Raw genomic sequence first — 20793 nt, forward strand, 5'->3', positions numbered from 1 at the left:
ATTACCTCCAGGATAAAATGCAAACTCATCAGCCTGGTATTTAAATAGCTTTACCAGCCTGGCTTTTCACATATCTTCCCAGACTTACTTCATATTACTCCCCTTCGCACATTTGGCATTACAGCCAAACTGGCCTACTAGCTTTTCAGTCAGTCAGTTTTTATCAATGACCTGCTATGTTCCATAATTTATTAAGTATTTTGTATGTACAAAGCACTGTGCTAAGTGCTGAGTGTGCCAGTAGAAGGGTGAAATGGTCCATGTTCTCAAGAAACGTAAACTCTAATTGAGGGAAACCACGCGTATGAAAAGGTTAAGCTATAGGGTAGATAAAAAGGCCCAGGGTTGTCAGGTCTAAAGCTCATTGCATGTGCCATTTCTAAGTTGAGGCCTTGAGGCCTTTCCTCACTTCCCTGTCTGTCTGTGTGTGTCTGTCTGTCTGTCTTCTTTTCTATATCTGTCTTTCACACACACGCAAGAAGGTGTGCACACTTTTTCCTCAAATTAATTTCTGTTTCCTTAATGGTAATAACTAACATTTATGTGATTCTTTATATGATCTCCCTTAATCCTCCAAAGCATCAAGGGTAAGTGCTGTAGATATTATTTCTATTTTATAGATTTGCCCAGACACGTCATCATATTCCATCCCTCCTGTAGAATGTAAGTTTCTTGAGGATATGGGAACTTTTTTTCCTTCTTATCCTCAGTGCCTAACATAATGCCTCGAACATGAAAGGTACTTTATAAAGTGTTTGTTGAATTATGTTGAGTAAAGTAGTACCTATCATTATTATTTTTAAAAGGCAATATTCGTTTAGATGTGTGGGTTTTTTCCAGCCTGGTCTCATTTTTAATCACTTCTCATTTGCCAATGGGAGAAGTCAATTTTTCTTTTCATAAATTGAGCATAGCAACTTTTCAAACTTAAATTCTTTGATATTGAGCCACATATATAACTTAGTTAAGTACTAGAACACTTTTTTGGAAGGAGCTCCTCTTTATTCAGTGACTCATTATCTCACAGTCTTTGCTGGGCTTTTAAAAAATATCAGTCATTGAAAGAAATATAATCACTTTATAAAGGTTGGAAAGAGGCAACATGTCACAGTAGTGTCTAGAAAGCTGACCTCAGAATCAGAAATAGCTGGGTTCAAGTCCCACCTTTGATATGCTGGCTTTGTGGTCCTGGACAGGTGGCTTAACCACTCAGGGCCCCAGAGGCTCTCTAAGATTGTAAGATGCAAACCTACATTGGTAGGAGTGTTTTTCATCAGGAGCTTCCTTTTCAGATGAAATCCCAGGTCTTTATCCAAAATAAATAAGCATACAAATATATAAAATGTACAGATAATTCTGTATTGGAAGTTTAGAGCCAGTGCATAGGGGCTTCAAGTGACAAGTAGAGGAGTCTGTATTTTGTCATTCACTCACTGCTCACTTGATTGAGCACTAGATAGCACACTGTCTCTGCCTACTCTTGTTGCTTACAGTCCAACCTCTCAAGTCTACTTTTGCTCTGTATATTTGGTATTCCTGTCATCAAGCAGTCTATGCCGAGGACTCTGGTAAACTCCTTAAGACAGTTTTTCCACTTGTCAGTAAATGCTTTCTATTTTTCTTTACTGCTTCCTAAGCATCTCTTAGGAAAAGCTGAGTGGACACTAAAACACTGGTTGGTAGCATTCTCCCATTTCCCCCTAAGCATTTCCTTCTGTCTCTTCCAACCTTTCTTCCCCCTGTTTTCCCCTTCCCCAGACTATTCCTTAAGCCTGACAATGGAATATACACATTTATTTTTAGTCCCACTGGTTGCCCTTTGAAAGCTAAAAGATTGTCGTCAGCCCCTATTTTAATGGTTACTTTTCTACATCCTTCCCTGATTTGTTATACCAAATGGACACCAAGGCTTTCTTGCTGCTTCTCTCAGCATTTTCCCATTATAGTCCTCTGTTCCTGTGGCCCAGTTCCCAGATTTGTCTCCTACATAGCTTAAGGGTGCATGCCCTATATGAAATACTTTTTTAAAAATAATCATGCATATTATAAGGTGAGAGCATTGTTGAAGTGTAAAAAGGATAAATTAGATTATTTTAAGTTAAAATTTTTTTGTATAAATAAAACCTATATAGCCAAGAATAAAAGGAATGCAGAAAATTGGTGGGGGGGGAGACGACTTTCATGGACAAACTGTCAGAGGATGTGATTGGGTTGGAATATTGCTGTGGTGTAGGAATTGGTGAGCCGGTTGATTTAGAAAAACATGGAAAAACTTGGATTTATGAAGGAAGATGCTATCCACCTTCAAAGAAACAGATGATAGGAGGAAATAAACATAGTATACTCTTACGTATATGTGTGTGAGTGTATATGTGTATATTTATAGATATCTGTGTATATGTATGTATATATATTCACGCTTAATTGTAGCCTTTTGGAGAGGCGGGGAAGGTGGGAAAGGGAGGGAAAAAATAAAGCAAAAAGTGCACAGCAGAAAACAAAAGAAAAACAGCAGGGAAGCAAAGAAAAGCTGGGCAACTTTGAAAACAATGTATAGTATTTATTATATAGGTTTTCTTGAAATGGACATTTATTGTTTTATATTGCATCCTCTCTTATGGTCTGCTGTGTACATGGCAATTTTTTTTTCTCATTTTGTATTTAAGTTTAAAAAAATTTACCAAGAAAAATCATGCATTAAAAAAATGGGAAATATTCTCTACAGTGCCTAATATTTCATAGGTACTTATTAACTCTTAAATATTGAGGTTACTATGTCACTAGGAGTAATTTCACATTAACAAAAATAAGCGCTAAATAATCAGCTTTTCTGTACTTTATAAGAAATCATTTTACCTTTTTAGTATGGCAGTGGTAGCAAGTAGTAACTAAATGAAGACAGATTGGCATTTTAATATTTTAACTTATCACTAAAATGTGTGCAACTACATTTCTTGCACAGCAGCAATATACTGGCTGGGGGGAAGGATGGGGCAGAGAGATATCTTTGCCCCTGTTGTGAGAGAAATGACTTGAGTCATTGATTCCAAGTTACTCCACACAGTATGACAGTTTGCATCCACTAATGTGAATTAGTAATTGTCCAGTTATAACCCTCCAAAGAACCACATCTTTTCCCATGGAGACTGAACAGTAAAATTGGCTTACTTATATAATGTAAGGCCTTCCAGGGGTAGTTATAACTTCAACCAGTTGACCTGTAAAGTTACTGTAATGTCCTTTTGAAGTCTTAAAGATCTGCCTACAATGCTTTGTAATTTTATTATTCTGAACTCTGCACGTAGCGTAGGTAACTGAGAAGATGAACTGTCATAAGTTACTGTGAGCCTCCTTTTCAATCACAAGTCCTGAACTTTACAAACAAAATAGCCTGAATTATAGGTAGTGTAAGTGTTTAAAGTTATATAAAGAGAAACAGTTACTGTAGCATTTTATGAGTGTGACCAGATTCTCTTGATTTATTCTCTTTCAGCTGCTGTACTGAAATATGAAAACAATATCATGAACATCAGGCAGTTTAACTGCTCTCCACACCCCTACTGGCTTCCAAACTTTATGGATGTCTTCACGTGGTCTTTGCCTTTTGTCGGGGAGAAAGGTAGGAGAAATAAGTCATCCAGACCTCCCTGTGCCTAAATCAGTGATTAATCACAAGATGATGTGTATTCATACCCCCTGGCTTATGTAGAAGTGTACAAATAATTCATTATTGGAAATTGGGGTTTTTTTATTTGTTTACTGTATATTTTGGCTATATATAGTATGTTTTAGTTGATTCTTAGTCATAATTATAATGGATTATATTTGATTTATTTAAAATAGCTATTTAAAGGAGTAACTCCAATTTGATCAAGTATTAAAAATAATACAGTCCCTACATACATTGAACTTGGGAGTCAGTATACCTAGGTTCAGATTTTCTTTGCATGCCTCAGGAGCTACATGGCCTTGCACATCATTTACCCTTAACTTCAATTTCCTCATCTCTAAAATGGAGATTATAATAGTAGTAATTACTAACATTTGTAGAGCACTTTTGAGTTTTGCAAAGTATAATTCCTTCACAGGGTTGTTGTGATGAAAAAAATCACTGTCAACTGTAAGGTGCCATAGAAATATAACAATATAATTGTTGTTGTATTTTTAGAATTGTGTTGTTGTATTTGATGTAACTACACAAGCATAGTCCTTTTGGCAGGTTGATTGTGAAATGAAATTTTTTCTCTATGTGTAGATTAGTGTAAGGTATTTTGAAAAGTTAACTAGCAAATTATTGAATAATTGGTAGATTCTTGGAGAATTCTGTAATGAATTAAATGAGATATTTGACCTTTAATTATAAAGGTTTGCTTTATAATTAAATATGTGTAAATATATAAATAATATATGTATATAACAGATTACTGGAGCATCTGCATGAGATACTCAGTTTTAGGGTTTCCGTCACATTAGGTTAAAATAGAAATAACTTTGCTGAAATAACAGACAATAAGTTAAAGAAATATAAGAAGACAACTCTCCCCACTCCTTTACAAAAGTGCAGGGTCTGCAGTGTGGAAAATTGCATACAATGTGAAATTTTTTACAATACATTGATGAATTTTACTAATTTTAAGAAATATTTTTATAAAGGATAGCATTTTGGGAAAGGCAAAGGAAGGAATACAGGACAGGAATACAAAACCAAAATTTGTCAATTAAATCTATTGAATAGAAAAATAATTCTGTTCCATGTTTTTGTATATACACATGTTCTTTTAGAGAAAATATATTTTTAAATGTTTACATTTTCCTTTCCTTTTTTATCCCTTCACCTAGTCACAGAGATGCTGGTTAACATTCTCAACATATGCTCTGATGATGAGTTGATTTCAGATGGTGATGAAGCATTGGAAGGTAAACTTGGATTGTCTTTAACAGGAGCCAAGGTGGGAGAGATTGGATTTTAAAACTAGGTTAAGGTTCCTGCCCAGTGCTCATGATCTGATTCTGACAAGTTAGCCCCTGAAGATTTGAGTACTTATAGTGAGTCTTATTTATTGAGCTGCTATTCTCTTTAGGTCCTCTTGAAATCACAGTGAAGTTCAATAACATCTTGTAGTGTCTATGTAAAGAGAAATGAGAAATTGCTTCATGTTGTTAAGAAGTGTGCTACCCTTTATAGAGAGAGAACATAGAGGACCTGCTGTTTGTTATATGAGTGCTTCACATTGTTTTTCAGTAGTGGAGATGGATTGCATGGAGCTATCTGTACCCCTTCCAGACACACATTTTTGTGCATTTGGGTTAAACTTAGGAGGGACCACAGAACTGGGTTTTACATTGTGCAAAACTCACTCGTTCAGCCTGGTAGAGAGATTTTGACTTTGGTCTTAATAGTTTGGTGTTTCAACTAATTTAAGCAAACTGGTTGAGACTTGATTGTGAAAGCACCTAGGGTGCGTGTGTTTAGTTTAGCTCTCTTCACTTTCCCTAGTTCTAAGCATGTGACTTTCAGAACGAGTCCAGATTATAGTCTTTGCTGCTGCTTCTCACTACTGCATATACTTTAAATTTATGAACATTAAGCTTATCTACTCTTTGCCCCCTCCTCTGCTCATTACCAACATTATTCAAGAAATAACATCCTTCTGGGATTTCATTTAGTAATGTTATTTTAATGTTGTGTGGATGTAGAAAGCTTATTGGACGATCTCAGACCGATTTACATAAAACTAGAAAGTCTTAAAGGGAAATACTAACTGGCAAAGCACATGTAACTATGAAATCTGAAATTTGCTATCTTACCACATTACAAGAAAATGTCTCTTGTGAGCTGCTTGTCCCATTGCCCTTGTCCCATTTCCTCTTGACATTTTTTTCTCCCTCCCATGAAAACTTAAACTTCTCTTCTCATATTTCTATCTTCATTCCTTGTTTCTTGGTGTCTCTTCTCCCTGAAGATCACTACATTTCAAGCTATCAGAAAGGTACCCAAATAGAATGTGCTAATAGCTTTTACATGCTGCCTGTACCACTAGAACCCATGGATAGATTTTTTTTTAATAGTTGATAGCTGAATAATTGAAGCAGACTCTCCATCCTTTTTCATCCCTTTTTTATTTTAACATAAATGCTTTGTATGTGTGAATCCTGCTGTGGTTCTTTAGGATATCGAAAGCTGCAAGGGTGATATCACATTTCTGTTTCTGACTTCTGAATGCGGTAACCTGCTGCATGCCTGGACCTTCAGTGCATGCTACATCTGAAGTTTGGCTTGTAATGCGTGAGTTATTTCATGAACCTCAGATGACAGAAGAACAAAAGGCCTTGTGCTCTTTTTTTTTTTTTTGCTTCAAAAAATATCCTCCACATATTCCACTCTTCTCCCACAGTTTTGTCTGTATGGTTGTCAGTAGTGTAAAAGATCTCACCAGTTCACTTGTAAATAGGGATTAAAGAAATAAAGGCACTCCCACCAAGTTCAGGATAGCCATACATTTTGTTTACATGCAGAAGAACTTGGCTTGAATGATCACTTGCCATTTGGCAGGCACAATCCTGCATCCCAAGATGTCCGTCAGCAATCAGACAGGAGAACTTTGTTTCACCAACTGTCTTTGTGTTTTTTTGAGGTGTGTGCTTACATATGTAAATGTGTGTTACATTGTTTTATTGTGTGGTATCCTTTGCCTGTTAAGTTTCACCAAGAGGATCTTACCTGAGACAAGCCCATCCAGTCTTTCTTTTATTTTTCTTTCTGCCCTCTTTTTAAAAATCTCATCCTTTCCTGTTATTTTGTTTCTTGCTCTTTCAGATTCTGATTTCCTTAGCACTCCCCAGGATTTTATATGTTCAAATAACTTAAGATTTAATTTCTCTTTTTATTTTTAAATTTAAGGCAAGATTCTTCACACTGACCTGTTATTTTTTTGAAGCAACCTGTTGGCCCTAAAAAAAAATATCTTTTAACTCAGTTGATCTTTCTGTTCTCAGTAGGTACATCAGTTCGTAAGGAGATCATCAGAAATAAAATCAGGGCTATTGGAAAGATGGCACGAGTGTTTTCAATTCTTCGGTAAGACCTCAACTGTGACATGTAGTAGAAAGAGGAGTTCAAATTTAATTAGTAAATCCAAACAAACTGAGTTGGGCCATTTTTATTTCTTTTTTACATTTTGTAAAATAAAGTTTTCATTGCATTCATGGTTATAATGATATAGCAGTATTTACCCCCTTGGGTATATAATTGCTTTGGAACTAGTAAAATATACCTGCCACATTTATTACCACAATTCCTGTCCCCTAGTTTCTTTAAAAATATATTATAAAACTTATGTTTTCTGAAATAACAAATACCTCAAATATTTCTTTTCTATAACGTAGTTGCCATTTTTAATGAAATTTGGCTTTAATATGGCAATTTTGATTTTTTTCCAAGAGCCTTAAAATGGAATTCTATATATAATATCCTCAAAATAATACCACAGTAGATTGTGAATCCATGTTTCATATTTTATGGGACTGTTGTTCATGTGTATGAAATTGTGTTTTTTGGGTTATTTCCTAGCTTTCACAAACACAAAAGCTGGGGGTGGGAGTGGAGTGGGGTGGGGTGGTACAGTTTGTTATAAGAAAATTTAGAAATCAATTTTGGAATTACCTTTTTTGAGCTAGAGGTTAGCATCAAAATAGAATCCTTCGGTGGTCTAGGTCTCTAATTTAGATCAGACCCACCTAATGAATTAAGTAAAAGCATACTAACATATATATTTATATAGCCCTCATCAAATGTCTTTATTTGTATTATATGGACTTGGTATTGGTTAATTAACTGTAAAATGTTTTACTGAAACATACTGTTTTTAGGAAATGAAGGAGGGGAAGAAACTGCTTCCTCCATTCCTTTTTAGGGAATGAAGATAGAGGAGGAAATATTTCTCTCTTCGGTGCTACCCTCATATTTTTCTCTGATATGCTGAACAGGATATTCCCAAAAGTTAACCAAATGTTTTTATTCTTTTCTAGAGAAGAGAGGGAAAGTGTGCTGACTCTCAAAGGGCTGACTCCTACAGGTACACTACCTCTGGGTGTCCTCTCAGGAGGAAAGCAGACCATCCAGTTAGGTGAGTGTAGGAGAAGTAAACGTCCCTTCCAGGAAGGATAGAATCCTATTCCCAACTGTTACCATGTAAAACAAAAGCATCTGGATTTCTCAGCCTGGAAGTTATAAACCTTTTCCATAATCTGTTTCCTGATGTCCTACTGAAGAGTTATTTCATCTTCTGGCAGCCAGATTCTTCTCTGTGGCTAAGAATGTTTCTTTTGCCACGGCACCAGTTCTGAAGATCTAGGGGAGGCATCCTCTAAGGAGAGTTGCTGTGTGAGGTCTTGGAATAAAAAGGTTGAGACTTGGTAGAAGTAAATAAATCTAGACTAGAGAGGGAGGAAGACATCTGCTAATATTATTGGATGTCTGTGAGACGTGAGAACTGACACTGAATAGGGTCCTGCCTTGGACATACACATAGCTACATGTTTTTACCAGGCCTTAGTTTTTTATTCAAACTTTTCCATTAAAGATTTGCTCACTAAAAAAAAAAAAAAAGATTTGCTCATCTTAACTGCCTCCTATATGCAACCTTTACCACAGAAGTTCCATTATAATGGCTAGTAGGAATTGTTGGCCCCTTTATAACTATCTGAAATTTTTTTTAATGTAGAATTGAATTCTTCATCCTTAAATATGATAATGGTATGCCATAGCTTAGATATGTGAGTCTTTTTTGAGCATCTACAGTTTGCTTAATTTGAAAATTGGTTTGAAATGCCCAATAAAACTTTTTTCCCCTCTAAACAACTGCATAATTTTTCATTGAACAGATTTGTAGGATTTAAAGACTGAAAGGTCTTTAGACATCCTCTTATCCACCCCCTCATTTTTCATATAAGTAAACTGAGACCTAGAGAGGTGAAAGGACTTATCCAGGTCACTTAACACATTTTTTAAGGAGCTAGGATTTGAAACCAGGTCCTTTTACTGGAAATCCAGTGCTCTTTGCTCTACCCAGAGCATCTCCAGTAAGGATTTTGTTTTGTTTTGTTTTGTTTACATTTGGAGTACAAAGAAATTAATTTAGTGATGAAAAAGATAAGCAGGGGTAAAAAAAAGAACAATTACAAGCATCCTTGCAGAAAAAAAGATTGGGAATTTAGTAGCCTATGAAGCTTTTCTTGAGTATTTTTTGTTTTGGTTTCAAACAAATCAAGTCTCCTTTAGACAATATACATAAAATAAGATTTTCTTTTCTACTGAGTAAAGAAGCGTGACCATCTCTGAGTCTAGATTTTAATGGCAAATACCATTTTGTGGTCTTATTATTTTGCTAGTTTCTTTATCTGCCATATGTTTGTAGCCTCAGATGCGCCCCCTTCCTAGAGATTGCTTTTTAGATAAACACTGGGCTGCCTGAGTTGATGTGAGCCTTGAGGAAATTGTAGAAAAAAGATTTATTGTATAGGAAAATAATACTGTAGTTAAAGCTAGGGCATTTGAAGAACTTATTACTCTCTCTGTAATTAGCTAGCCAGAGTCTTTTTTCTCTACCAGCTCAAGCCATTTACAAACTTTGGTATCACCAATTAGAGCTTGTCATTTTTATCATATCCTTATCTGAGCAGCTTGAACAAACAGCACCCTACTTTAACACATAGCACTATTTACCCACCACTTTAATCAGACCAGCCCCATGTGGATTCAGACAGTGTGGAAAAAGACTACAGCAGAGGGCTACTTTCTATAATACCACTTCCACTTCGTAACAGAAATAGGAAGTTGTAACTGTATTGCACTGTCAGTGGGGACACATATTTTTAAATTTTAAGAGACCAGAGAAGTTAAGACATTCCTGTATTTAAGAGCTAAGATTTTAAGAGCTTGTGCCTGTGTGTTTTTGGTAATTGGTATAAGCATTTAATAAACTTTGATAAGCAAGTACCATGCATTTTATTCATTTCAATGTGGATTTTCACATTGCTTTAAAAAGGAATATTAATTTTCCCCATTTGTCTTGTTTTATTGATTCTGAGATCATTAGGTGCTGTGGGATGTTAATTAACTTATTTTCCCCTTCTTACATATGTAATAAATAAAAGGCCCAATTTTCCTTATATGCTATATCCCCTAGCACATCCCAACAACCTTTAGTGGTTCACAGTTGTTACTTCCTCCATGAACTCCAGTTTGTTAATGCTGAATTTTAAATTATCCCCCTTTTCCATCACAATGAGGGAGCAAAAGGCTTTCTTGGCAATTAGTCAGCCCTCTTCCACAATGATTAGAAACCACGTGGGTTTGAAATGTCAGCTTCTGTTATGCTTCAAACCCAAAGCATACCAAGAATTTACATCACCACCTGACTAGGCAGACAGAGCAGCTCCTATTGGTAACTCGCTTCTTTCCTTCCAAATGCTGCTCTGTTATTTGAGGGCAAGCCTGTTTGAGTGAGAAAAGAACAATTAGATTTTCTACAGGTGACTTGGTGCAGTCTTTCCCAGGCCTTGGGTGCAACAGTACTCCATTTGTTGAATTGGAACACAAGGGTTCATTTAACTTCAGGTGAACTATACACATTGAGACATTTATGACATTTCTAGATTATTTCAAAATAATTTCAGGCATTTACTTGACAGACCTCAAGAAACAAATGCACAGTTTCTTTTCCTTAGAGTCTTCAAAGTGAGGTGATGACCCTGTTTTTTATTTCTTGTATTCTCGTTATCAGTATTTCAGACCCAGTAGCTTAATTATAAGGAATGTTGGTGATAAAAGTTTCCAAAAAGTTTTAAATAATTAAGAAAATTACAGCTAACCGAATTCTAGCTCATCCACTTAGTATTCTTTTCACTTCTTTTTCCAATTGGTCTTTATTATTGACAGGAAAGGATGGGATGGATGGATGGATGGATGGATGGTCAGATGGATGGATAGATTGAAGGATGGAAGATGGGAACCTGGGGTTTCAACATTGGCAGCAAAGCTGTCAGCTTACTCACTCTTTTTCTGTCTTCATTTTTGCATGCCACTGCCCTTGCTGTTTTACAGCCACAATAGAAGCTGTAGAGGCACAGGAAGGTATGGCTAGAATCATCCAAGAGCCGTGATCATTTGTTTGTCTTCTAATTTTAAAAAGCTTTTTTGATGTTTAAGATACTGTGCTGTTGCATCACCAGAACTGGAATAGTGAGGAAAGGAGCAGAGGCTTCTCTAGAAAAGCTCATAAAGTGAATCTTCTTTGGTGGCCTGCATCTATAGTAATTGAATATAATCCTCAAAAGAGATGTAGTCTTACTGGGCTCTTTATCAGTATTATGTAATTGAAGAAGCTTGAGTGTCTGGGCAGCTTTTTTCTGCAAGTGAAATCTCTAATAGTTTGTTCTAGTGTCTCTATTATCCCTAGGCCATGTGTTTAGTACTATTATGCTCTGAATGGCTTCTGGGAAATTCTTTTACATGAACCCTTTAACTCTATATCTCTTAAGACTTTTAGGAGCAAAGGTAAAATAAATAGAAAATATACAGATTGATTCATGAAATTTCCCCAGCATTCAAGATAATCTTTCTCAGTGTCAAAGAAAATAAACTAAATTGAATTGAAAGTATTAAGTAAAAGTATATAATTTTAGATAGATTTTTAAAAAATCCTTTAACTTGGAAATTTTTTTGTTGAAAATTTGTTAAACTCAAATGATCATTTGATTTGATGGTTAAGGAACTAAGAGGTTGAGTTAGAAATAGAGCTCCTATATACATTTCCATGTACAATTTTCTGCCTGACTTTTATAACAGTTAAGCTAAAAGAAATATAAAGAAGCCATTTTGTCGTCTCTTAATCATCTCATTTAAGTTGCCAAAATTGTGTTCGGCTCCTGGTTGTGAAAGGTAAAATCACTTTTCTGATCCAAAATTAGCTCTTTTCTTACCTTTGTATCATCATGTGTGCTGTTTGTGTTTTAAAGTAGTCACCCTATGTTTAACTTGTCCTTACCATTTTTTAAGAACATTGAGCACATTTCTGGCCTATGAGCAACCCTTTCCCAGACATATTACAGGCAAAAAAATTTGTCAACCTTTCACCAGATTTGTGACTGCCACTGATTAATTCATTCAAATTTTTAGAAAAATTTTTTTCACAGTTCAAACACCTTTGGGCCTTTAAGGATGCTTCTAACAAGGCAAATAAAGCTGGCCCACTTCCTCATGCCATTTTTCCCCTCCACCAGACATGTGCTCAGGAGTTCCTTGTGTGTTGTTCTTTAGGAGAGTTTAGTGTGTGGCCAGGAGGCTGTTTTTCAAGCCCCCACATTGTTGCAGACTAAAATTACTGTTCCTGTTCTCTCTAGCCATCCGAGGATTTTCACCCCCACACAAGATCCGAAGCTTTGAGGAAGCTCGGGGCCTGGACCGGATTAATGAGCGCATGCCCCCCCGCAGAGATAAGTCCTACCCTGATGGGCCGGTGGCAGTGCCGATGAGTTTGGTGTCGACCACAACCCGCTCGGTGAACAAGGGTGACGCAGCCAAGAAAAGCCAGTAATGGCTCCGAGCAGCTGCTGTGCTACCACTAATGGATCCAGAACTCAAAAACATATTTTATTTATTTATTATTGGAAAACAAAAAACAAACTGAAACCTGGAGGCACATTCATGATGCAGTCTGCATTTATTCTGTAAGAAAGGTGACCATTTTGTACGTTTTTTTAATTTATGTTCAATATAAAAAGTCCCATCTTTTTTTTTCTTTTCTTTGTAAACGTTTTTAGAAATTGGTCTGATTGATGGTATACACATGAAGTATTGTGCTGTAAAGGTGATACCTGTCCACTACTCCTCCATCCTTTGTATAAGAGGGCCTTTGGAAACTACAACCCTGAGTTTCTGATTTGAACCAGTCAGCTAGTCCTCTCATTTTTGAAAGGGACATCTTTCATTTAAGCTCAACTACTTTTTGCCTAGGTGCATCTAATTCTTGGGAAGGTCTGATAGATTATGGTAAGCTAAACCTGTTTCTCTGATTGTGGAAAACTTGATTGGGGTTTAACTTTAAAGTAGATAACTCCAATCCTAGGAATAGCTTAAGGTCCAAAGGGTATGTTTACCATAATGGCCTACTTTCTTCTGGACTCTTCCTTTTAATGTAATCCTGTGGAGCAAAAATAATCATCATCATCATAATAAAGGATACTGTTAGGATTACTTAAACTTGTCAATTGAAGTAGAGGAGTGATTGGTTTAAGACGTCCTTTTAAGATTTGGGGAGGGAGAAGTTTCTAGAAAATCTCATGTAACTACCTGTCACTGAATACTTTCAGACATCTGCTTCCATTTTTATGCTCCACATGAGCTGCTCTGCTCCTTCAGCGAAGAAACAGTACTTCTAAATGTTTTCTAAATGCCCTCTTCAAAACATTTTTACAACTAAAATCCTTTTCTCTATTCTATCACTGTCCTTTTCTTCTCTATCCCCCTTCTGGGCATCCTCCTTTATTTGTTTCTAACATTTTTTTATATTTCTGATGAAAACTGGGACAGTGGAAATTTAATCTAGGATTGCAGGATCCCCCCCTATGAAATGTAAACTTGGACAAACAACTTTGGTTTGGTGAAGTTCAGAGATTTTACCAGACTCTGAATTGACCACCTGACCCTTGATGAGTTGAATTCTGTGTGATCGTTAATATTTATTGGAACCCAAGGGCAAGAGTTAATATCATAAGCAGACAGCTTTTTCCATCTGTCTGTACTCGTGTGACTTTCGAGTTCATCATCAACTGGTAAACATATTTTGCAGGATCCTTCAAGTTTCTATTTTTGGCTAAAAGAATGGTCTCTGGTGTCTTGCTTTAATAGCTATTACTTAGCCTTGCTGATGGATACATTCTCATCAGTACTTAAAAAACAAAAATTTCAGAAATTCCTTGATCTGGTACGTTAAGTCAGTGTCACCTTAACATGGATGCAAGTATCTTAAACAATAGTAACATGATATGTTGGCAGTTTTGAGGATTTCAAGGGCAGGTGGGAGAATACAAGGAAATTCATTACTTTCGTTAGACAATGCCATTTCCCCCTAATATTTGTACTGATTATATCCAGTTTTCTCCTTTATGACAATCAAAGATCATCAGGATGTATTTGACAGTTTAAATGCTGTGGCATGGATTTTTCTGCTGGTGTGAACATGATAGAAGTAGCGTAAAAAGGGAGATAAAGAGTCTCTCTGTCTCTGATTTAGAATTTTGTTAAGGAATTGGGGGAGGACACTTGAAAGCAATATTTTTTTTAAATCCTTTGAGAAAGTTGATCAACTGGACAATCTTCATACCTTTTTTCACAATGTTGGAAAGGATCATTGTCTTTGGGAGAGCTCAGCTAATAAAGTTGGAAAGTACAATGAGAGATAATATGTATTTGAAAATGAAAATCATTCACCCTTCCTCTCTAGTTCATCAGGATCATAGCCACAGGAAATTCACGCCCCAAAAAAGAGTGAGGGATGTAAGTCATTGGGTAATAGTTACTGCAAATACTGCACCTGCCCTTTTTGAAGAGGGTACCATGAATTGGGTGTCATTCTGTTGCCAGCTTTCATTGATAGAGCTTAGTGGTACTGATCTCTACTCAGATGTCTGATCCATTCTCTGGTTAACAGCAAGGTGAACATGTGAGAAAAAGATCTGAGTGAGTTTTTCAGCTGTTTTGGAAATTATTGTGGCTTCTGAATGAAGAGATATGTGAACTTGATAGAATATTGAAGGTAATTTCTTTTGTGGTATACTCTGAAGACTGTATGGCAGAACCAGGGTGAGGTTGGGGATAGGGTTTCTTTTTTTAAAGTAGTACAAGTAGTTTTCTTTAAAGTAGGAATCTCAGATAATTCATGTGCTGGTACACGCAATTTCACTTTTAACCATAACAAGAGTTGTAGACCAATAACTTGGGGAAATTTTTAGTGACTCCACATTTTACTCGGGATGAAAATACGTTTAAAATGTCCATCTAAAAAGTTGCTCCCAAACAGACCAAATGGTTTTTTGCTTTGATTTTTCTCATACTATCAGTTTATTTCTTGAACTAGTATTCCAGCAATCCAGAAATATGGCTCCATCACTCTCCTCAGGGTGGTAGCATTGTTCTCCTGTTTTGTGACTGTACCGAGAATGCTTCCCTAGCAGACTCCAGAAGAGGTGAACAGACTTCTCTTTGACTTCTCTCGCCCTGGAAGAAAAGCTATTAGCCTCATCTCTCCAGCCAGGCAAGGTCTCCTTTCTTTTTCTGAATTATGTGCTTTTAAAGCTGAAATATCATATGGATCAAATTCTCCTTTCGGTTCTGTTCACAGTCTGTGAAAGATCAAGTTTGGAACAAATAGATGCTTTTTAAATAGAGTTGTATGCCAGGATAAGAACAGCCTGATTTTTTCTGAAAATGTGATAAAGATGATAGCTCCTCTTCCAGGTGGACACATAGGGCAGCTAACTATGTGGTAACCAGAAGGCATCTTTTAAAAGGGGGGGAAAAGGTGTCAGATGTTTATGGCTTTGGAGGCCTGGTGTCAGTGAATATCAGTATCTTCCATAACTCCCATATGTGTGTGTGTGTGTGTGTGTGTATACACACACACACACATCACACGTCACACATCACACATTATTTGATCTGTTCTAATTGTGAGCCATTGAGACAGTGCCAGTGTGTTTCTCTAGCTTGGATAGTCTTTCTTCATCCTAAAAGTTAATGTCCTAGCATTTTTCAAAACAGGAAAAGAAAAGCATTTGTTTTGACAAATGTCACTTTATATATGCCTAAGAAGGAGACTTTTTAAATAACAGGATAACTTTGGAACTTGTCAACTTTGGAAGTGCCCTTACCATCTCCCTCCTCTCCAAATGAGTTCAGAAACACTAAGATCAAAGCCCCTGTAGCTCTAATGAGCTACATAGACTAATGAACCTCAAAAGGCTACAACAAAAAAATATAAACTTCACTTAGTGTAGAGGTGAGTATATATGAATCTAGTGGTAGTTACCTATCAGCCTCTATTATCTCTCAGGGTGTAGTAAGTATATATGGAATCTGTCCCCTCTGACCCATCTTTATTTTATGTAAAATTACAATTTATGTCCAAGGTTTCTGACTGGTTACTGTTTAGACTTTTAATTATTAACTACCCCCTTGAACAGGAGAAACCAGCATACCATTAGGTAGGACTTAAGTGGACACTAGTCATCAGACTTACTTAGGAAGCAAGGGCTTTCACTCAGAAGACATCATTTGAATGCTAGTACTAACCTGACATGCTGCCCAGAGCCGGAAGGGTGACGAATTCATAGATTTCCTATGTGCTAATTATCAGGTGTTTCCCTCTCTTCTCTGTGATGGAAATTTATTCACTATTCCGCATAGGCCTATTGAGATAATATCCTGGTATTTCCCAACATTAGTTCTAGTTGCTATGGTAACACTAAAACCTAAGTTCCTTCTCTTTCAAAACATTCTTTACCCCACCCAAATTAGACAGGGTTTCAGAGGGAGGGATGAGCTATGGGACCTGGAGTAGTAGGTATGAGGGTAAATTTAGCCTTAGTAAATTTAACCTTAGTAAAATTTTACTAATATCAGTAGCAGTAACCAAGAAGCCCTGCTTTGTCTGAAAGTCAGGTATACCCCGAATCTAGAGTTCCTGCTGTAAAACGGAATGTGGATACATGTCTTTAGAACAAAGAACAGCCCAGGAAAGACAACTATCCCATTCTCTTTGTATTTACTAGCTGTTTACACACACACGCACACACTCTCTCTCTCTCTCTCTCTCTCTCTCTCTCTCTCTCTCTCTCTCTCTTTCTCAGAATAAGGAGAGAAGTTTTCCATAGCAACTTAGAGAATAATATTGAAGCATTCTGCTGTTTGTTAGCCCCTTCATTAACTCTCTGTAAACTCCCCCAGAGGAAGCCAAGGAAAGAAGGAATGGGCTGTGCAGAGAATTTCGGGTTATTGGGTAACAATAGAGAACTTTATTGACTGTAGGTTATTGGGCCATTGACAGTATATGTAAAAAGCAGCCTGCCGATATCGTTTCTTGAGAATTGTGACCAACCTGTATCTAGCCAGCAAGAGAGAATAAGGGGATAGTCTGTTCATTTAAGAAAAATAAGCACTGTCCACCTTTCATACCCAATTACAAAAGTTACATGGTTAATGCCTGCCTGCACTGGGTACAAGATTCTTCATCAGACAAGCTCAAAGCTTTGTGTCTCTCCACAGCCTGGACAAAGAGGACTTTTTGTCAAACTTTGTTGAGAGTGGTTCTGGGGTTCCCTCCTTCAAACCCTCAGGAGAGTCTTCTTGGCTTAAGTGATTTATTTATACCTACAGGCAACCTCACCATTGCCAACAAATGACACTTTAAAGTCCGTCCCTTTCCTCCTCAGTCACTCTCAAAGTTACCTAAATCTTTCTTTTTTGCATGTTACAGCAAAGTGCATGTAATAGGGAGGGAGCTTGCAATGGGGCTTGGGGAACAAAGGTACATTTTTATCTTCTACCAGAGAACCTTTACAGTGATGCCATCCTGAACACCTTTCTCATCCCTTCCCTGTGCACTATGATTTTTTTCTAATAGACTTTTCAGCCAGCTCCATCCCAAGGGGATCATGAACTTACCTGCCTGAATGACTTGGTTAGAACACACGAGACTAGGTAGTGATACAAGTATTTTTTTAGGTTCTCCTGAATAATGAATTATGTGCCTGTTCCCTTGGAGATTGCCGCCTTTTTCCTGCTTTTTTGTTATTATTAATGACAGTGGTGGGAAAATGTCATTTATTGGCAGAAATATTTAACAGTTTCTTTTCTGTGAACCAGGAATGAATTTGTTAGAACTGGCTTACTGTAAATTGGAAGTCATCTTAAAGGGGAAAAAGAAAGACAAAAAAAATTCCCATCCTTAAGATTAAACAACTTTATTGGCTTCCAGTGTCTTTATTTTTTTTTTTTCATCCCATGGTTCAGGCCCTGAAGTTTGGCTTCTTATCCAATTTATCATTCAGGAAGTTGAAAGAAAGCCTAACCTTTGAAGTCTGAAAAGCTGATCTGGTGGCACTTCCAAGGAATTCCCTTGCACAGGGCAGAGAGTCCAGCAGTGCTCCTGGATCAGAAATGCCCTGGGGCTTTGCGTGGCTTCCCCAGCTGTCCTACAGTGACTTTTCCATCACAGTCCAAAGTCCCTTCTTCCTTTACCGGGCTCTTTATTTGTAAACTCCTCTGGCTCTAACAGTGCCCTTTTCTTCTCCTCTGACTTCCACCCCCTCCCCATCCACCAATGGATCACATTATATAACATGTGTCCTCTGATGTGCCTTCACCAGCAGAGGCCACTATTATAAAAGAATCATAGGATCTTAGGCTTTCCTGATAGAGGTGAAAAGGATTCTTATGTTTGAAGATCAATGAAAAACAATGTGTGTGATCCCTTTTAGGAATGGATGTTTAAAGTGACCAGATTTTAGACACACTAATGCAGAACAAGACCTGTACCTACATCCTGGAAAGAAACCAGATTAGAGATTCACGTTAACTGATCTGAAGAGGTAGCCAGGACCAACTTTTGAACTTCCTCTAAAAAGTAAAAATAGGGTTGTCATTGTAGCAAGAATGGTGTCCCCTGAGTGAAAAAGAGGAGGGGGGACTACTAGGATTATTGAGCAGGGGCTTTCTTGGCAGGTGCTATATTAAGGATGGCATTGCAGGTAACAGAACCTCAGTCCTTATGTAAAATAGAACTATTAAGAGTAGTAATAATAGCTAGCATTTATATAGTGCTTACTGTGTGCCTGCCAAGTGCTACACAATATTATCTCCTTTGATCCTCACAAAAAGCCTGGGAGTTAGGTGCTATTAGTATTCTCATTTTACTGATGAAGAAACTGAGTCAGACAGAGTTTAAGTAATTTGCCCAGGGTCACATAGCTAGTAACCATCTAAGGTTGAATTTTAACCCAGGTCTTCCTCAGTCTAGGATCAGTGTTCATGCTCTACCTCATTTCTTGTTAAGCCTTAATCACTGAATGGGCTCTGCCTCAGTCATACTGAGACCTCGGAAAGACCTTAGCTTGAAAAGGCCAAGGTCTCCCACTGCATCCTGGGCCATCTCCAGTCATCCTGATCTGTATCTGGCCACTGGACTCAGATGGCTCCAGGGGAGAGAGCAAGGCTGGTGACTTTGCACAGCTCTCCCTCACTTAATTCCAATTCACTTGCAATTCATGGCGTCACTTCCCTGATGTCATAGTCCTCTTCCAGAATGAAGGACAAGCAACAATCTTATCTACTTTATCACCACCCAGCTGCCTGTAATATAAATAATAATTTTATTTGCCTAGACCCTTCCATTTCCCGTTGTTATAAACTAGTAAAGACAATTATAAAGGCAGAAACCACAAATGCAAATTCCACTTTCCCCTGTTCCCTTTAATATTGAATCAAACCCCACCTTGGCTATGACTGTATTCTGTATGCTGTTCCTTGCAGCTTGCTGTGTTGAAAAAGACAGGACGTCTGTGTAATTCTGATTATAGGGCATTAGGAATTATAAATTAGGTTGGTATACGTTGATGTGGTTGAAGAGGAGTTTTGTTAGCATCTAAGGGGGTGAGAAGACAGGATTGATTACTTTTGGAGGGCCAAGGTACTATATCATGCCACTGATCAACAGAGGTGCTCTTCGTCTTCGCTCCTGTTCATGTTGCCAGGAGAGTAGACCTCAGGTCAGAGCTGAGGATAGGCCATGGAGTGAATAGAAGGCAGAACTCAGAGTCAAAGGACCCGAGTTTTAATGCTGACAAGAATCACATACTCTCTGTGTGATGTTGGGCAAGTCACTTAATTATTTGGAGCCACAATTTTCTCATCTGCAAAATGGTGTTAGACTATATGACCTCTGAGGTCCTTCCAAGCCCTGGATCTGCCCTCTTCAGAATAGTTCCCATTCCCTGCCCTGAAGTAGCTTATATTCTATTTGGGGGGAAAAGGTACGTACAAATACCATCGTGAAAAATAGAATACAGTGAACTACACAGTAATGTGAAAGATCCACTTCAGCATTAATTAAACATGTGTGGTGGATTCTGGCTCTGGGAAGGAGAAGTGTTGTCAATTGGATAGAGCAGGTATGGCCTCATTGAAGCTGAGCCCTGAAGAATAAGTAGAATTTCAACACAGATAATAGGGGGAAGAATTGAGCAAATGTGTAAAGTCAAGAAAGTAAAATGATTACTAAAAACAGTAAAGAGTACAGCTTGGCAGGATTGTAGAGCTGTGAAGGGGGAGTAGTATGAGAAAAGGCTGAGAAGGAAGGTTGGTGCCAGATTTAACTTTTTCATTTGCCAAACCACCTGTCTTCTCTGTGTCTGAGATATTTTGGATGGGTTTTCCTTTCTGATTATCACTGATGTCCTCATTTGTCCTTTAACATTTGTTGTAAAAATCTATTATTTTTATTGATGTAGGTAATCTTTCTAACAAAATGCAGATTGAAACCTATCATTGCCTGCACATGAATGAGTAGGGTTGATGATGTAACCTCCTTGCATGAGAGTGGAGCCACTTCCAGCTGTTCTCTCAGGGTGTCTCTGAGAATTTGATTTCTCTTGGGTCTTTCTTTCCAACCACTTCTTTTCTGTCACTACTAACCTTTTGTCCCCAAGTGGAAGTAGTCTTCAGGACTCTGTTCTTGA

General features: G+C 37.4%; 1 protein-coding gene across 6 annotated transcripts in view; it reads left to right on the forward strand.

Annotated features, from left to right (window-relative positions):
• PPP3CC (protein phosphatase 3 catalytic subunit gamma) overlaps positions 1–14463 on the forward strand; it is a 104107-nt gene extending 89644 nt beyond the window's left edge. For 3 of the 6 annotated variants that reach the window (XM_020975694.2, XM_020975689.2, XM_020975693.2), the window contains 6 exons: positions 3494–3619; positions 4840–4917; positions 6997–7078; positions 8029–8126; positions 11105–11134; positions 12403–14463. In XM_020975694.2, coding sequence (XP_020831353.1) covers positions 3494–3619; positions 4840–4917; positions 6997–7078; positions 8029–8126; positions 11105–11134; positions 12403–12596 — 608 coding nt within the window. In that variant the 3' untranslated portion in view covers positions 12597–14463. The remainder of the gene's footprint in view (positions 1–3493; positions 3620–4839; positions 4918–6996; positions 7079–8028; positions 8127–11104; positions 11135–12402) is intronic. The other 3 variants (XM_020975690.2, XM_020975691.2, XM_020975692.2) reach the window with 3 other exon arrangements.
• Positions 14464–20793: the final 6330 nt, after the last annotated feature.

This window comes from Phascolarctos cinereus, unplaced genomic scaffold (assembly GCF_003287225.1).
Source record: "Phascolarctos cinereus isolate Bilbo 61053 unplaced genomic scaffold, phaCin_HiC Scaffold_2;HRSCAF=192, whole genome shotgun sequence".
NCBI lineage: Eukaryota > Metazoa > Chordata > Mammalia > Diprotodontia > Phascolarctidae > Phascolarctos > Phascolarctos cinereus.